The following is an 18,102-nucleotide window of genomic DNA, read 5'->3' on the forward strand; positions in this document are numbered from 1 at the left end:
GTGTGGCAAAACTAAGGCCCTGATTTAGATCTCCGCGAGTGGGTTACTCTGTCACAACGATGATGGAAATCTCATTATAGCCTAAGGGATTTATACTTTGGCGGACAGGATATCTGTCACAGTTGTGACGGAGTAAGCCATCCACCAAGATCCAAGTCAAGCCCTTTGTCGCTGTTGATATACTCTGTTGTTACAGTAAAACAAATAAATATTTAAAGAACAAGGTAAGAACAGTGATCACCTCAGTAAAGAACTTTACATGGTTAAATGTCCAAAAGATTGAAGCCATTTTATAGACTCCAGTTGATTTTCTTAAAATATTTGCCTAAATCATATAAGATGCAGCTGTTTAAAGTGTATTACCAACAAGTGTACAACAACTCTCAACACCTCAAAAATATGATTTTTTTAAATTTAAAAAAATCAATTCATGTATGAATAGGTTTACAATGTATTGAGGCAAGACAAATAATAAGAGGTACAGGTGCGGACTCTGCCCTATTATTTCTAAACAATGGAACCTCAAAGGGATTTTAAATCTAGATTACAGTCCTAAATTCTAAATTGCTTCTTTAAACCTTGATTACATCTATGTCAACACTTTATTCGGGAAGCCTAAGCAAGAGATCAAAGAATTATAGTGCAAGATATTTAAAAAGTTTTACCTTTATTTAGTTAAATAACTATTGTTAATGATAGGTAGAAAGCATGCTTTCTCAGAAAAGAGAGGAACAACTTACAAATGCAAAGGGATTTAAATTTATATAATCAATGCAATACAAATCAATGAAAATGACATATGGCAAATGCATTGTATGTGCTTGTTCTACTTTTTGGGTCCCAAAGTCATGTTGTTTTATAGAATTGGACTTGGTCGGTTTCTATGAAATCTTTTAAATTTCATATCTAGCCTCAGGACTCTTCGACAAAAGGAGAATCATGTGCTCATTTAGAAATACGTCACTAAGGCAAATAACCAATCTTAGCATGATTGTATGTATTAAGGTAAATAAAATAATAATTAAAATGTATATTTGTAGACATTTGCTCTGCTGTCTTAACTGTAAGTGGTGGCTTGTCACCTTTAGAAAAAGTCAATGAGAATACCAATATGATTGAACTTAATGTGTGTGTTGATGTTCTGTGCTTTGTTGTTACAGCGGAGTTGAACACCATTGCACCAATAATTTCCAATTTCTTCCTGGCATCTTATGCCCTCATTAACTTCTCCTGCTTCCATGCATCCTTGGCCAAGTCCCCAGGTAAGGCTGATCCCTACTTCTTAAAACAAAATATAGTTCTATATAATGATCAGAACACATTGCCGGGAAGAAATAATGAGAAAACTTTGATGGCAACATATTCTGGGCTTTTGAAAAAGTCAAAAAGAAAAGTTGTCATATTCTGCATACAAAATGACATATCTACAAATGTCGTATCATATATCTGAGCACCTAAAATGTGTTTTGCCAAATGTTTCTCTTTATTCCTTCTTTTTGGTAGTTATGCATGCAATTTATATGATTTGCAGTTATTTCAGAACACCCTATGTACTTTTCTACTTTGTAAATTTGTTATAAACATTATTCCTTCAGTTTGATTGGTGTTGTTTGTAGGCAGGTCGTATACTATTAGAGAATGGAGTATTTAATTTTCTGAATACTTTTCCAGAAGATCTAATACTTGACCGGGAGGTATGCTTCGTGGGAATTGTTTGTCTAACTTCTGATTCTTTTACCGTAGTCACTGCTGCCTATTTCCCTTTTTCAAGTAGTATCACTGTGATTTAATTGGTTTTAGTTAGTGGCCTATACATTTTATTATGCTTTTGGGTTAGCTTTCTGTGAATTGAATGCCATTTTGCACCTGTACAGTACAGTACAGTATAATATGACATTTTGCACCACCATTACTGTATGTAGGTTGGAGACCTGCCTTTAAATACTACAACCTCTGGGTATCGCTGTTTGGTGCTGTAGTCTGCTGCGGAGTGATGTTTCTGATCAACTGGCAAGCTGCTTTGCTTACTTGTGTTATTGTTTTGAGTCTATATATCTACGTCACATACAAGAAACCAGGTAAGTTCATGAGGTATACAATAATTCATTCAGATAATGATCAAATATTATATCATTGCTGTGCAACACAGTTAGATTTAAAGTTTTGAGTTATTTAGTAAGCCAGGGAAGAACTTAGAAAGGTCAAGGTTAACCCATGAGTAAGTCAATCCAGCTCACAGATACTATGATTTTGCAGAAATGCCATGGCCATAGACTTCCATAATGCAGTTTCCCTTAGTAGGATTGAATATGTTTCTTTAAAGTAGTGTTACACACACACTTATAACTATGCAATTAACAATGCAATGTATATTGTGAGCAGAGGCTGTTCTCTAATCACCGACTATGGTTCCTGCTTGACGGAAACTCCCATGGCAATTGACTAAGAAGTGTCAAAGAATTGAAAAGCAGGGGTTGGTGTAATACTTTGAGACTGACTTGCAATTAAACATTTATATACTAATCATCTTATTTAATCTAAATACTAAATGCGTAGGGATAGGATATGCCACCCTAGCTGTTCCCTTCTATTGTATTCTACAGATTTAATGTTACATATTGACATAGTGCATGATTAGTACAAACACATTTAAAGCTGCTTCTCAGTTGTAAAAGTATCAACAGTGAGAAAAATATTTAAGTATGGAATCCTCTTCAATCTTTTAAAAACATTTTTATAAAGGGTCTGATTTCTGTACTTCCAATGCAGCTCTCTTCTTTCAATTGACGTAAAGAGAAGAAGGTTTCAGATCATGTCAAAATTTTGTTGGCAGATGTTTGTGTTTGACTAACAAGTTGTCAGTCCAAGTGTTTCAGACTTTGGGCCCCCTTTGCTAAGCCAAGTTAAACTTACGGGTGCTAAAAGATAGACCTGTTGTGCATATTAGCTTTTGATGTTTACAAAAATTTAATTTGCTCCTGTAGGGAGATTTACTCATGCTCAATTTTATTCAAATAAATTTTAATATTAGACTGGGTGTTCAAGTGTGTGGAAACCCCAGAAGATCTGGAACTACCCACAAATGTGGATGTTTGGGTTTTTCTCAGACCATACCCATTCTGCAAATGGTCAGAGATTTACCCCCTGACAAGGGCAGGAGTGAATCACTTTCAAGGGTGGAAATATGCCGGAGGGCTCTCCAGGTGAAACCAAGGGATTTTTCTATGGTGAAAAATATTTTTTGTTGGGGAAAAATGCAAAATAAAAGTTCAACTGCCTTAATGGAAAGGTATTTATGCGTACAGTTTTACAGCATCAACAATAATGCCTTTGCACTTAGTTGGGACTTTATAAATGTTGTCCAGGATTATTTTTGGAAACCTTCCACTGTTGAGCTTACAACTGGAAACCTATATGCATTCTATAAGTACCCAAATAGACTTTGTAGTTAATATCGAAATATGTTACAGTTTGCACCAGCCAGCACTGTGTTTTATTAGCATTTTGTAAATGTTGGTAAACTCGTTCGTAGAAGTAAGCCTATTTATTATTAGCAAAGTTGATTTGTATAAAAGTATTTTACCTAATCAATGTCTGTACTCAGCCAAGAACTTCCTTACCCAACCAAATTCTGTTTATTCGGGACTATCAGCTCCTTTGTTTTTAAGTTCGGAAGGGACTGCACACCTTGACATATTAAAGAGTTCCTTTTACTACTTATATAGCTAGAAATGCATATTCTGAGTTGACTACAGACGGCTTTACTTAACAGAAAAGTAATACAAATTTATAAATGCACCTGTCATACATTAACTATTATATGTTGGTTACAATTGCAAGTTAGATATATGCGTTCTGAGTTATCAGCTTGCCTTTCTAGTCTTGTTGTCTCAGTCCTTTTATACTGTGATAAGTTGGATGTGCTCTTTACTTTTAGATGTTAACTGGGGGTCCTCAACCCAAGCACTTACTTATCTCCATGCTCTTCAGCACTCCATCCGGCTCTATGGAGTAGAGGACCATGTCAAAAATTTCAGGTATCTGTGCACCACTTCTTACTATTGATATGATAATATGCTTTAGGAAAGATGTCTATAGGACATCACAGTTTAGGAGACAACTTCTTAGGATGATATGACAAGAGCTGCAGATCATTAGCACTGTGAATAATGGTGCCTAGTTTGATAAATTCTGTCTAAAAAGTCACTCTTACTTTAAAATAAAAGGGGTTATACTTAAGTGTATTGCTGTTTCTAGTACCTAATACTTTGCTAAAGGTCTTGAATTTTGTTCTCACTTTAGTTTGCTTTGCTTGCTGCCTGAACTTGTACTGATGCATTTCCGTAATACAATGTGTACAACTTTACAACGTTATCTACCCTTGCAAATATTTTCTGTAACTTTCACAGCCACTTCAAATGTTTGCTCTTGGATTTCCTAGAGTTTGAATAGCATCCAATTATTACTGTATAAAATACAAATGTAACTCTTTGTCCGAGTTCAGGGTAACAAAAGACCCATTATCCATGCTCTAAATATTGCTACACCTTGTGTCAACACCAACCTAAGTATGGTTAATACTGTAGAAGGATATGGTTATGGACTCATTATTAGTAGTCCTGGAGTAAGTGATGTTTACTATGTAACACCGGTCACTGGTTTCCAGGATTCTTAATTTGAACAAATAAATAGTACGGCCTTTAGATAGGAAGCCACAGAGGTATAATTCAAAAATGTTGTTAGCAATCATTTAATACATTAATCAGAAAATGGAGAATGGTATAATAATTTTCAAACAAACTCTGAACATTCTTAGCCAGTAGCTGGTCCCAATTTGAAAAACACCTTGTATGTTTACGAATCTTTCCACATGATGTGGCATATTGTAAATACTCAGTTCCTATCTTTACTTAGGGGCTTGCACAGTAGAGGAAGATTTTACAAAGGCACTGAGTGGATATTCTGCCAAAGTAGTTGAATCTGAGTATATTTATTCCATGAATGAATACATTTTTTTTTATAAAGCGCAAGGCTGCTCAACAAGTACCCTGGCGCTAAGTCTAGTAGATTGACCCAGAATCCAGCTCAGAAATGAGAAACCCCTAGTAAGAGGAGGAAATTAGCCAAGTTTTCATCTTCTCTGAAGGACGAAGCTGGCAGGACTTAGCAGCTAGAAACAAAAATGCCTTAACCCCCCCTCCCCCTCTTCTACTTAAGCTTAACTCGAAGCACCACCACCAGGGCTGCTGACGCCATACACAAGGATCTGGCCGGACAATAAGGAAAGAATCTGTCTCGGTGGACTATAGGCAGAGGTCAGCAGAGGACACGCTGCTTAAAAGGCAGCCATTGAAGGTCAATGAAGAGCTGCTCTCAATACTAGTCCTGCTGGTGTTACCCTTAAAGATTCATAGTTATTACATATGAAGCATGACCAATACTTGCATACCTACAATCCTATAAGGACCTGTGCTTGCTTATTTTTCGAATTTAGATTCATCATAGACCCTCAGTGCTTAATTTGAGCTAGTGGTTACTGGTGCTCGGCACCGGCACTTAAGTACCAACACCGTTGCTTATGACAGCTGCCACATGGTGGCGCTGTTTGTGTCATTAAAGATAAGCAGATCAACAGTTGTTTATTAATTCAATATACTAATACCTACTTCCAAGCCATTCTTAGAGCTGTGGGGACCTCGAACAGTCTGAATTGTCACACTCGTAGGAGTGTGACAGTAGTTGTGTTTGTGCTGCCATTTCCGGCGCTGGCGGGGGCAATGTGTGGTGCAAGCTGGGGTGGCCTCCTAACGAGCGCCCTGGCACTTATAACTTAAAAAACATTAAGCACTGCAGACCTTGTGTGTAGTTTCATTGCTAGAGAATCTGTTTGTACTTCCTCAATGCTGCTGTTAAAAGTTTGATTTGTTTTTGTTGTTCTTGTCTCAGACCTCAGTGCCTTGTTCTGACAGGAGCTCCAGTGATACGACCTGCCTTAGTGGATTTGGTTCACTCGTTTACAAAAAATGTTGGCCTTATGATCTGTGGACACATTCACACTGTAAGGAGTCATTTCTTTTCATTGTTGAAACAATTCATCTATTGAGCATGCAAGTTGATGCTGTATACACCATTCTTCTGAATTGCCAAATGTGTGATCTCCTTTTGTAATTCACACCAACATGATGCATTATCTACCTTATCATCTTGTCTTTGTTTTTAGTACTTAAAAAAAAAAATAGTGATAAATAGACACTTGGGGCCTGATTTAGATCTTGGCGGAAGGGTTATTCAATCACAACGGTGACATATATCCCATCTGCCGAAATATAAATCCCATTTTATCCAAAAGACTTTATATTTCAATGGACAGGATATCTGTCACTGTTGTGACTGAGTAACTCATCCCCCAAGATCAAAATCAGGCACATAGTATCTGATTTATGGTGGCTTGTAAATCCACAAAAAACAGGGATAAAGTAACTTCCTTATGCGTGTAATTCATAGAGGTGGAATACCCACAACCTGGTAAAATGGAGTAATGGTGCTAGAAATTAACTCACAAAAAATATTCTCGTTGATAGGACACATTTTGAAAAAATTGCATGACCACTACTTTTTGAGCCATTATACTTTACAATTATGCGTAATTTTGCTTTAAGCTAAACCCTAGGCTTTACATTGATGGCAAGCATACTGCATGGTGGAGATTCCAGTTGGTGAGGTACATGCAGCTTCCACTGAATCCTCGTGCTGGCATTTGTGTTATGGGCAATCAGTTGCTACTTGTCTATGGTTTTATTTTTCTAAAAAGGTATATTGGTTTCAGGTTGATATTTAAATGCTCCTGGGCAATTCCCATATGGGCATATTAAGGATGCACTTCTTAGCACTTTATGTTTCCAATCTAGATATGGAGATTCTAGATATGGAGATTGCTTGAAAGGCCCCAACACTGATATTTTTATGTACAATGCAATTAAATTACTGAGGTTTTAATAATGTGTGTGTCACCATGTTTTCTGGTATTAAAGATGTTTGTGTAAACACATAATTCACATAAAGGAAATAGGAGTATAGCGCTCCCAAACACTCTGCACCATGAACTTTCAGTAATCTCTTCTGATATGATTCTTGACATCCCTCTGTCCTGAATGCAGAAGTGTGCATGCGTGTATGTACATACAGCCTGGGATAGCGCAAGACCGGCATGTCTTCTGGAGTGTGTGTATAAGTGATTTACTCATTTGATGAAGACCAGCAACAATAGTAAACTAGAAATATAAAAGATTTGACAGAAGTAGACTACAGTGAGGATGCAGGTTGACGTGACTCACATATATCTATCAACATGTTTGCAGAGGTTAGTGTCGACTATCAACATGTGAAAGTAATTAGTAGGTAGTCAATCAATTAATCAGGATTTATTAAGCGCGGCTAATCACGTGATAGGGTATTCAGGCACTTGCCAGAGGCTTATTCGAACACCTAAATGCTGAGGGCCATTTGGAATTTCGGACCTGAGGTCATGTGCCGGAGGTGCGTGGAGAGGCTGTTCCAGGTCTTTGCTGTGATGTGAGAAGGAGCGTCCTTCACTTCTGCTTCGGTAGACTCGGGGAGTATGGGCAAGTGAAAGGGAGGCGTAGTATAAGCTTCATGACGGTTGGTGGAAGTTCAGGTGGTAGTTAATGTAGGCAGGTCCTTGGTTGCGTATGAGAACTTTGTGTGCGTGGGTCAGCAGCTTAAATTGGCATCTCTTCTGTACGGAGAGCCAGTGGAGTTGCCAGCGGTGGGGTGTGATGTGGGATCATCGGGGAAGGCTGTAGATGAGTCTGGCTGCAGCGTTCTGTATGGTCTGAAGTCTCTGTAGGAGGTGTGCGGCAATTCATACGTAGAGGGCATTGCCATAGTCCAGTCAGTTGATGATGAGGGCTTGTGTCACGGCGCATTTCGTTTTTAGGAGTAGCCACTTGAAGATCTTACCTAGCATGCGTAGAGTGAGGAAGCAGGCAGAGGAGATGGCATTGATTTGTGATTTCATGGTGAGTCAAGTATTGTAAGAGACTTGAATGCATCCTGCTGATATCTGAGTAACACACACTCCATGTTTTATTGAAGGAATGGAGTGCTGTGTTTAGCTAAAGCCATGTATTGGAGATCACTCTGCTCTTTTTTTTCTAGGGATTCCAAAGACAATCCTTGAAGGAAATGGCGATAAACCAAGCTAAATACCAAAGGTGGCTGATACAGAGGAAGAAGAAGGCTTTCTACTCCCCTGTGTGTGCCGAGGAATTCCGACAGGGGGTATTGTACCTGCTTCAGGTGATGATCTTAATGCTTAAGAGCAACATGACGTGACTAAATACACACACACACGGACATTATTGTTTCAATATTAGCATTGATTTGCAGGGCCAATGATATCCACCAATAATTGACTAGAGTAGGAATGGTATGTCGCATTGGTATGGATAGAACATACATTTCCCTAAACATTTGGTGAAGAAGTGGAAATTACAATGTTCTGTAGGAGTTGACAACGTCCTGATTATTGCTTGTTCAGACATTTTCTATAAATTATTATGAATGCTTTGAGTAAATTAATGTGTTTCATTATATACATCTTGCTTTAGATTTTCAAGAAGGTTGAGAACTTGAATTTAGATGAAGTAAGTTCAAGGAAATATGTCCCCTCGCTTTGCCACTCACAGGAAAGCTGCCCAAATGGGTGGAGTTATGGGGAATGTTATTTTCTATTTACTATTAAGATCTTTGGGCGTGTGATATGTACAAGCGCCTGTCATATCTGTAGATGAATTTTCAGACATGTTCATTGTCTACATGTCATTCTCCATCTTAATGTCGTGCATTGAGAATGCCTTAAACAAATCCAGGCCCCACTATCTCAGGAGACGCTTTGACTTCAATGTGCCCAAAAGACATCTGCGATCAACAGCTCAGTGCCTCGCAGTTAACCCACGCTTTCGCCTTGCCAGAAAAGGGGGTAGCATCCTTTCTTTTAGGGTGGCCAAAGCCTGGCACGCCCTCCCCTACGAACTGCAAATCACCAAAGACCATAGGCTGTTTAAAAAGGAGTTAAAAACCTTGCTTTTTAATTAACATATAGCCTCTTTTGCGCTCCCCTCTTGTCTCCTTCAAGTTGGCTTCCGCGCCAGGACACTCCTGAGTATCCATGCACGCTACAAGTGCTGCATAACATAACATAGTAAATTCCTGCTGACGATCATTGTTTGCTTGCGGTTAAAGACCTTCACTCAGCAAAGGCCTGTGTTTTTGCCCCAGTCACACCTGCTTCTGTTACAAACACTAACTCTGAGCCCTATATAGCTAACTCTTGACAAATGTGTGTACCCTGGTGGTATACATCGTGCCGTCTAAAAAGGAGATTTTTTTCACATCAAAGACAATAAGAATGAAAGTTGTGATCTTGGGGAGAGCAGGTCCTGTGCAGGTGGTGCAAACACCTGGCGGTGTGCCGGTGGTAGCAGGTGGTGGGCACTGCACGCATTTTTGGGACCTGAACTTATTTTCAATGTCGGACTTTAAGCTAGAGCAATTGAAAGGAGGATATAGAGGGATCAATGAAAGAGGACAGAAAGATATGAAAGCAGAATAAAATGGAGAAAGCAGGGATGGAAATGAACTTGTAACAATGTGATAGAGCACCATGAAGGGTACGTTGGTGGAAGAAAGAGGGCTGAGGAGGAATCAAGCCCAAGCATCACCAACGCCAACATCAAATAGCATTGGTGGATGGCTCCTAAAAAAACCAGAGGCCCTTACATTTCAAATTATTTTATTTTTTAAATAAAGTGCAGTGCGAATGACCTTTCTGGTGGTACCGTGGAGAGGACAGTTCTCCTCCAAAGCGCAGTGATGCAGAATTTAAGATCCATGAATTTCAAGATAGTCAGGATGATGCGTTGCAAGCAGTACTAAACACAAATTTAGGATCCAATAACTTTCAGGTGTATGTTCATGCTGGGCTCTCTGAGTGCATTATGGTCAATGTAGTTCACCAATGTTCACTGGTATAACTGCCGCCTCAGGTGGGCAAGAACATCAGTAGACCTTCTTTTATTTCCTCAAAGCTACTGCACTCTCATAGTCCTAATTGTTTCAAAATATGATTCCAGATTTTTCATCATTGAAATATGTACATCCCACACAGCCCTATACCACAAAATTATAGCAGCCATGAGATATAGCAACACTGATTTCTTTGTTATAAATTAGAGGAATGTAATAGTTCATAAATTGTATTTTTGGTGAACCTATGTTGGAATTTTACTATTCAGAGTCTGTGTGTCTTGTACTGGTTGGTGAATTGAACCTGGAGTAGTAATAACCACCAATAAAGGCTATTGTGAGTAGTGATTACTGTGTACATATTATTGTGTCCTTAGGCTGCCGGCCTTGGAAGGATGAAACCCAACACGCTAGTTCTTGGGTACAAAAGCACCTGGAAAAGCTGTGATGTGAAGTCTCTGGATGACTACATCAACATCATACAGTGAGTATGGAGAGGTTAAAAACCTCACTGCAAAAAACGTTCTTTCCATAGGTTGGGTGTCGCTGAACATGCTAAAATTCAGAGTTCACCAATTTGTGTTAAGTGTGTTATAAAGATTGTCTACATTCCTACCTACATTGTGAGTAGCATATTTCTGGTGCACAGCGGACATGGTCAGCGACTAGCTGCCGCCTCCCCCCCAATCCGGCACCCAACACCAAGGAACGTGGACACGAGACGTGTTTACTTTTTGGAAGGCGGGCGCTAGTCGCCCGGCCGTATTTATTAAAGTATGAAATTAAAAAAGGGTTTTAATTGCATAATCAACAATGAAATACAAAAATCAGCAGGACATTCAGTTATACAATCGTTATCAACAAGTTTGAGAGCCTGACCTTAACAAAACTCTAATACAAGTTTGTTCCTAGCTTAACTAAACATCCTATCTTGATTTTTGTACATTTCTGGCCATATGGCAGGGTCACTACCGGTGTCAGGTCCTACAAGCTGCGCCTTCCCCCTTAGAAGTGCGCATGCGCAGTGTTACCCCGGGAATTGCCCGGTCTACGCCCCAAACTCCATTTACCCACTAAAGGAGGGCCCTTACTCTGCGCCGGTGGCGTCATGAGTCCACGCGCGCGGGGTGGCTACCAGCCTAAGGAAAGCGTGAACTACTCCTACCCGCGCTCCTTTGCATATTACCTTGCCCCTGGAGTACTGGGAGTGGCCCGCAGGCCCCTCCCCCTGGGCGGGAACCTCCATAGGATGATGCCCGCCCCCTCAGACCTCAAATATGTGCTCACCGATAATGACCTTACCGCATGCCCCATACCTAATAAATACGACGACCTATGGAAAAAAGTCTAAAGGACAACTACACTGGCTAATAAATAACAGTATCCACGCATAGCTAAAGGGGAAAAAAGGCCTAATGACACATGGCATAAAATTACAATTCGGTTCACACATGTTGCTCCTAATCACAATATCTACGTATATCTACAAAGGGAAAAAAGGCCTAAAGACACATATCTTCAAATATAGTTCACTTCATACATCACTTTTCTACAAAGGGAAAAAAGTCCTGACAACAGATCACGAAATACAACAAAACCTACTCTCTCCCGTGGTCTATACCTACGAGACTTACCATTAGACCGGACATAACGCTGCTTAAACTTTGTACCAAGGGATGGTGGGTGGGAAACAAAGAAGCCCCGAACGCGGGGCACAACGTTCAGCGAGGGAGCGTCCAGGGACAAGGGGGTCTCCTGGGCGCTCCCTACCTCTTATTCCCGAGGGGCCGGATGGCCCCTCCTAACGCCCGCCCCCCCCGACCCGGAACCAGTCCATTGATTCCGGGTCAGGAGGGGCGCCGGCCAATCGGCGGTGGGCCGCGCCCCCAGGGCACGCCCCCACCGTCGAAGGACCCGAGGGGAGAGGGGGTGAGGCGGTCGCCGCGCCGCCATGCGTGCGGGGGGGCCGAGGGCCCCCCCTTTTCACATGGTCAGCGACTAGCTGCCGCCTCCCCCCCAATCCGGCACCCAACACCAAGGAACGTGGACACGAGACGTGTTTACTTTTTGGAAGGCGGGCGCTAGTCGCCCAGCCGTATTTATTAAAGTATGAAATTAAAAAAGGGTTTTAATTGCATAATCAACAATGAAATACAAAAATCAGCAGGACATTCAGTTATACAATCGTTATCAACAAGTTTGAGAGCCTGACCTTAACAAAACTCTAATACAAGTTTGTTCCTAGCTTAACTAAACATCCTATCTTGATTTTTGTACATTTCTGGCCATATGGCAGGGTCACTACCGGTGTCAGGTCCTACAAGCTGCGCCTTCCCCCTTAGAAGTGCGCATGCGCAGTGTTACCCCGGGAATTGCCCGGTCTACGCCCCAAACTCCATTTACCCACTAAAGGAGGGCCCTTACTCTGCGCCGGTGGCGTCATGAGTCCACGCGCGCGGGGTGGCTACCAGCCTAAGGAAAGCGTGAACTACTCCTACCCGCGCTCCTTTGCATATTACCTTGCCCCTGGAGTACTGGGAGTGGCCCGCAGGCCCCTCCCCCTGGGCGGGAACCTCCATAGGATGATGCCCGCCCCCTCAGACCTCAAATATGTGCTCACCGATAATGACCTTACCGCCACAGGCCAGTATTGTTAACCGACGATCTGGCCTCCCCCTCTAGCCCCTATCTAAGGACACATCCTCCTACCCCAGCCCTCTAGCCAAGCCCAGATATTGTCAGCCCATAGGACATTACCCTCTTCTGTCAGGTGAACCCCGTCCTTCAAGTAATACTTTTGACCCCAGATGCACCCATGAGGTATTGACTGTAACACGGGGGTTCGGAACAACCTATCCAACCGTGTGTTGATCCTCTTTACCGAGTGATTCAACGCCCTGACTGAATCGCCCCCCCGCCACTGAAGTCGAGGTATTAGTTGTGACCATACTAGTGTGCACCCGGGGCAGGTCCTAGCTATCCAACCCGCTGTTGAGATAATCTCCTCAATCAAGATGCGCCTGCCCAATGTTGCCAAATCGTTCTCCCCAAGGTGAAGTATCACCACTGACGGTGGAGCCCGCTGGCGTGCTAACAGCCCTTGGAAGAATCCCCTAAACTCGTGAAGACACAACCCCCCTCTGCCAAAGAACGTGATATTCAACCCTAGTTGTGCCGCCCTTTCCTTCTTGTCACCTGACAGGAAGACACATTCCGCTCGCTTCACATATGAATGACCAACAATCCAGACATTGTTCTTTGTTGTTTCCTGGTCGCCGCTCCGTGCCGATGAATATTGGCGGTGCCCGACGACAAATTCCTCCCCTGCGTAACAGGTCTGAGAAACTGTAAGAGAGCGGAAAAGAGACCAAGCGTGAGTGACAGGTAATCATAGCATGTCAATCCGAACATAACGTTTATAGCAGTCTGACGACCACCTCCCAATTGTCTTCACCCTTTCCACTGGGAGGCCCCCCGCCACCGCCTCAGTTGCTGCCCCAATCCTGAAGGAATGAGACCCAAAATCTCTAGGATCAAGTCCAGCTTTTGTGACCCCTATTTCGAACACTCTCCTGAATTGATACCTGGTCAAGGGGCTCCCGTCGGCGTGACAGAGCAACGCCCTGCTTGCTGAACCGACCAATAATCCCATGAGTGATTCCACGTGCCTCACCGGGCAGCACGGGTTGGCGGGGGCCCGTTGCAGAACTATGGTGTGACCCCTAGCTTCTTGATCGGTCTTTGATTTCTGGATAATTACCCACATGGTGTCACCCCTTATCGTCACCCCAGCCTTCTGCAAGCCACCAAGTATGTCAGCCTTAGATCCTGCCACAAGTTCACTAATTCTCAGTGCCCCATAAAATGCCAGGGAGAATGCCGCCCTAAAAAGAAGCACTTCCCACTCTGAGTTACGAACACTCTCCAGCGTGCCCAGTAAGGCTGTTAGCCGGGCCAACCCCATGGGCTTCCTCTTATCCTTCTGGTGTCCCTGAATACGGCGCCATCCCCTTAAAGCCTTGCGTATCATAAAGGTATTGGTGGGATCCCGAAAGCCCCTAGCTTGAGCGAAGAATGACACAGCTGCCCTATGTCTGGTTGCCGCTGCCACTGAGCGCCCCTCTTTGTGCATCCATTCTAAGTAGGCTGCAAACCCATCCTCCTTCGCCCAAAGCACTTCCCACTGTGGCCCCAAGAAAGAACAATAAGACAGAAACGCCCCTTCGTACGCCGTCTTGGTCCTGGGGGCTAAGCTAGCGACCACGAGGTCTTGTAATCTGGGGCACCAATCTGCCAAAGTACCGCTGGGAAGTGTGCTGGCGAGGGGTCTGCTGTGGGGAGATGTTCCCTGAAAACCTGCATTTTGAAGCGAGAAAGGGAGTCAGCAGCATTGTTTAAAACACCAGGGACATGTTTGGCTCTAAAATTAGCATTCAGTTTAAGGCACCGCAGAACAATCTCTTTGATCAGACGAAGTATGAAAGGACACCGCGCCCCCTGCTGATTGATACATTCCACCACCGTCATGTTATCTGACCAAAACACCACTGATTGGTTACATAGGTGTTCGGGCCAAACCATCAGTGCCACCCATATTGGAAAAAGTTCCAGGAAGCCAATATTGCCGAGCAAACCCCATGTGTTCCATTCTTCTGGCCATTGTTGAGCGACCCACCTATTCCCTAGGATGGCACCAAAGCCCACACTACCGGCCGCATCAGTCCATAGTCCCAACTCCGCTGATGTAGTGAGCGGGCCGGGCCAGACCACCCTACCGTTAAAATCCTCCAGGAATGCCATCCAAATAAGCATATCCTGGCGAATTTCAGACGATAGGCGCGTGCGGTGGTGCTTTTCCCTCATCCCCTTCATCGCGTGCGCGATGGAGCGAGAGAAGGGGCGAGCCATTGGGATGATTCTTAGTGCGAAATTCAGTTGCCCTACGACCTCCTGTAATTGCTGCAAAGTGACCTTCTCCTTCCGGAGGCATAACTGTAGCGACGTCTTGAATTTGCGCACCTTATCCTTAGGTAGTCTAAAACATTTCTCCATTGAGTCAATCTCGATGCCCAGAAATTCCAAGCAGGTGGTCGGGCCCACCGTCTTCCCAGGCGCAAGCGGGACCCCAAAAGCCCGCATGAGCACGCAAAATTCCTGCAATGCTAGTGCGCACTCCTGAGAACCCGCTGTACCGAGGAAGAGGAAATCATCTAAGTAATGCATGACCCTTTGATGGCCTGTCACCTGTCTCATGGCCCATTCAAGAAATGAACTAAACATCTCAAAGTAGGCGCAAGAAATAGAACAACCCATGGGCATGCATTTGTCCATGTAGAACCTATCCCTAAAGGTGAAACCTAAAAGATGTTGGTCCGCCGGGTGGACTGGGAGGAGGCGGAAGGCGGACTCTATGTCTGATTTCGCCATCAGCGCCCCGGGTCCAGTGGCCTGTAATAAGGTCACAGCCTGGTCAAAAGAGGCGTACTTGACACTACAGATACCTTCGTCAATGGCATCATTCAGTGAGGCCCCCTTTGGCGCTGATAGGTTATGAATCAATCTGAATTGCCCCTTCTCTTTCTTGGGGACAACTCCCAGTGGGGAACACACAAAATTGTGTACTGGCACTGCAGAAAAAGGGCCAGATATCCTGCCTAAGGAAAGCTCCTTGTCAATTTTGGCGGCCACAACAGCCGGATTGTGTGTGACTGATAATTGATTTCTACAGTGCGCACTGCCTGTGTATCCCCCCGCCGGGATCCTAAAACCTTTAGAAAAACCTTCCTGGAGTAGGGTGGCCGCTTTGTGGTCAGGGTATCTGTTCAAAAATGGAATCATTGCCACCACATCCACTGGAGTGGGGGGGCGTGACCTGTCTGACTTATAGTGGCTTTCCCCTACCCCTCTGTCCCGTGTTACCTTGCTTGGACCTACAAGTCGATTCTGGGTGAGAGGGGTGCCCACAGGAGGCACATGCATGCCTAAACTTACACGCGGCCCTTGTGCAGGTACGCTTATTAAAATCCCAGCACACCCCTTTCTTCTCTGGCCCACCTGCCCTAAATTTCCCAGGTACCTCACTCGTCTGGGGGGGCCGAAAGGGCTGCTGCGGTCTAGTGAACACCTTGCCCGCACCGAACTGAGGGGGAGGTGCAGTGTCAGAGAACTGTTTGTGCCAAGCCATGGAATCTACCGAGTCCCATGGTAATGATCTATTGAATTCCAATGCCTTCCTAAAATTTACATCATAACCCTTCCATGCTTCCCCAGAATACTGTTGACTCCACCCCACAATCCTGCTCGAGTAGCAAGCCAATGCAGCCTGCAGATCTGGAGGACGCTCAGCCTTAACTGCAGTGAAAACGGCCCATGCTTGCATCCAATTATTGAGATTTTCCTCAACCCTGAATCTACTACATTGCGCCCTCCATTCGCTTGGGAGCATCCACTCTTTCAGTGCTTTTGCCTGCTCCATTTCCCTATTATCCAATAATAAAGAATAAATGTACACGTATTTATCAGCCCAAATCATTTCTTTAACAGCTAAAGACACATGTTGAGCTAGATTTTCGCTCCTGGAAGGTACTACACCGTCCCCCAAGAGCGGCAATGCCACTTCCTTACCAAGTGCGGGCACCGGGGGCGGCTGCCCTTGTACTCCGTCCAGCTGGGGAACACTTGGACCTGCAAGGGGAGAAGAAATTGGCAATGCAACACTGTCGGCGATCGGTGCCGATCTGATTTTTTCCACGAACCTTGCCGCCTCTGCTGCATGGTCTGCAGAATTCGGGAAGGCTCCTCCTTTTTGGAGCCATGGCATCATGGCCGTTAACTGAGATAACAATTCGGGTGGCATTGAATCTACGTTACCCCCCGGGACAACAGGTACCACCGGGGTTATGCCCAGTGGTCTTGGCACAGCTGGCAGAGCGGGCGCCGGGTGTGGCCCGCCTGTACCCGGGATTGTGGGCACCGGTGCGGAAGCAGCCCCAGCGTCTACTGGTTGACCTGCCGGCACCGGCACCACAGGGGCGATGGGTGTAGGCACATGCGGGGGTGGAACCACCGCGGGTGGTGCGGCGGGTAACGGATCCCCTGGGCCTGGGGCGGGGACCGCCTCCCTGGGTCTTTTGGACCTAGGTTTCCCTTGCGGGGTGACAAATTCCCCTCTTGGCACTGGTGCCACCCTCTTGCGGACCGGTCTCCCGGACGGGCCCGGTGCCTCGCCATCTCTATCCTCCAACCGGGCTTCCCGCTCCTTAATTTGTCCTAGCTGTTGTTTAATGTCGCTCATCTCCCGCATCATAGCCCGCATCATAGCCTCCATGTTGGACCCCTTTCTTCCACCCCTTGGACCTGGCATGATGCTAACCCCCAAAAAACACCCGCTGCCTACTTAGTTCCCAACAGGTCAGCTGTGTGTACCTTTCAGATGGAGGGTCACCAGGGGGCTTTCAGCACCATGCAACGGCGACCGCAACACTAGCGGCTTGTCCGCTTATGTAAGGGGGTGAGTAAACCTAATGTAGACCCACCCGGCGGCCACCAGAAGCGATGAATGCTAGCCCCCCGTATCCCTCTTACCGACCAGTCCTGCGCACCAGGTTGGGTGTTGGCCGTCCGTGTGTCCTTACGCCGGGTCAAATGAGTGAATCTGCGCGGAATAACGTCGTTAGGTGCCTGAAATGGAGAGATGTATTAACACCGTGCGATAACACAGAAACAGGCTTACACCACCCAATTCACAAATCATGGAGGCTTGAACCCCCCCCTTAACTCTCTGGTGATGTGCACCACTAAACTTCTGGTGTAGATAATAACCCAACACTCTCTCCTTCGACCAGTGGAAAAAGGGGGCGCCTAAAATACCTAATGAATTAACTTCTTACCCACAATTGCCCCCCTTTGTCACTTAATGAAACAACAGGCCTATAAGCAGTTATAAAACCAATTCACTGTTCTTGAACAATTAAATCAATGAAAATGTCTCAGTTTACACCAACCCTGAATTTATTGGGGGCTTAACCCTCCCCGTTAGCTATTGTGATGTGTGAA

At 44.4% G+C, this 18,102-nt stretch overlaps 1 protein-coding gene across 1 annotated transcript in view; it reads left to right on the top strand.

The window, feature by feature from the left end:
- The window catches only part of LOC144797845 (solute carrier family 12 member 2-like), a 157,528-nt gene that overhangs the window by 74,919 nt on the left and 64,507 nt on the right, over positions 1–18,102 (top strand). The window contains 6 exon segments of the mRNA XM_078668653.1: positions 1,161–1,262; positions 1,923–2,078; positions 3,938–4,037; positions 5,947–6,058; positions 8,179–8,319; positions 10,425–10,531. Of these exon segments, the coding sequence (XP_078524779.1) occupies positions 1,161–1,262; positions 1,923–2,078; positions 3,938–4,037; positions 5,947–6,058; positions 8,179–8,319; positions 10,425–10,531 (718 nt within the window).

This window comes from Lissotriton helveticus, chromosome 12 (genome assembly GCF_964261635.1).
Source record: "Lissotriton helveticus chromosome 12, aLisHel1.1, whole genome shotgun sequence".
NCBI lineage: Eukaryota > Metazoa > Chordata > Amphibia > Caudata > Salamandridae > Lissotriton > Lissotriton helveticus.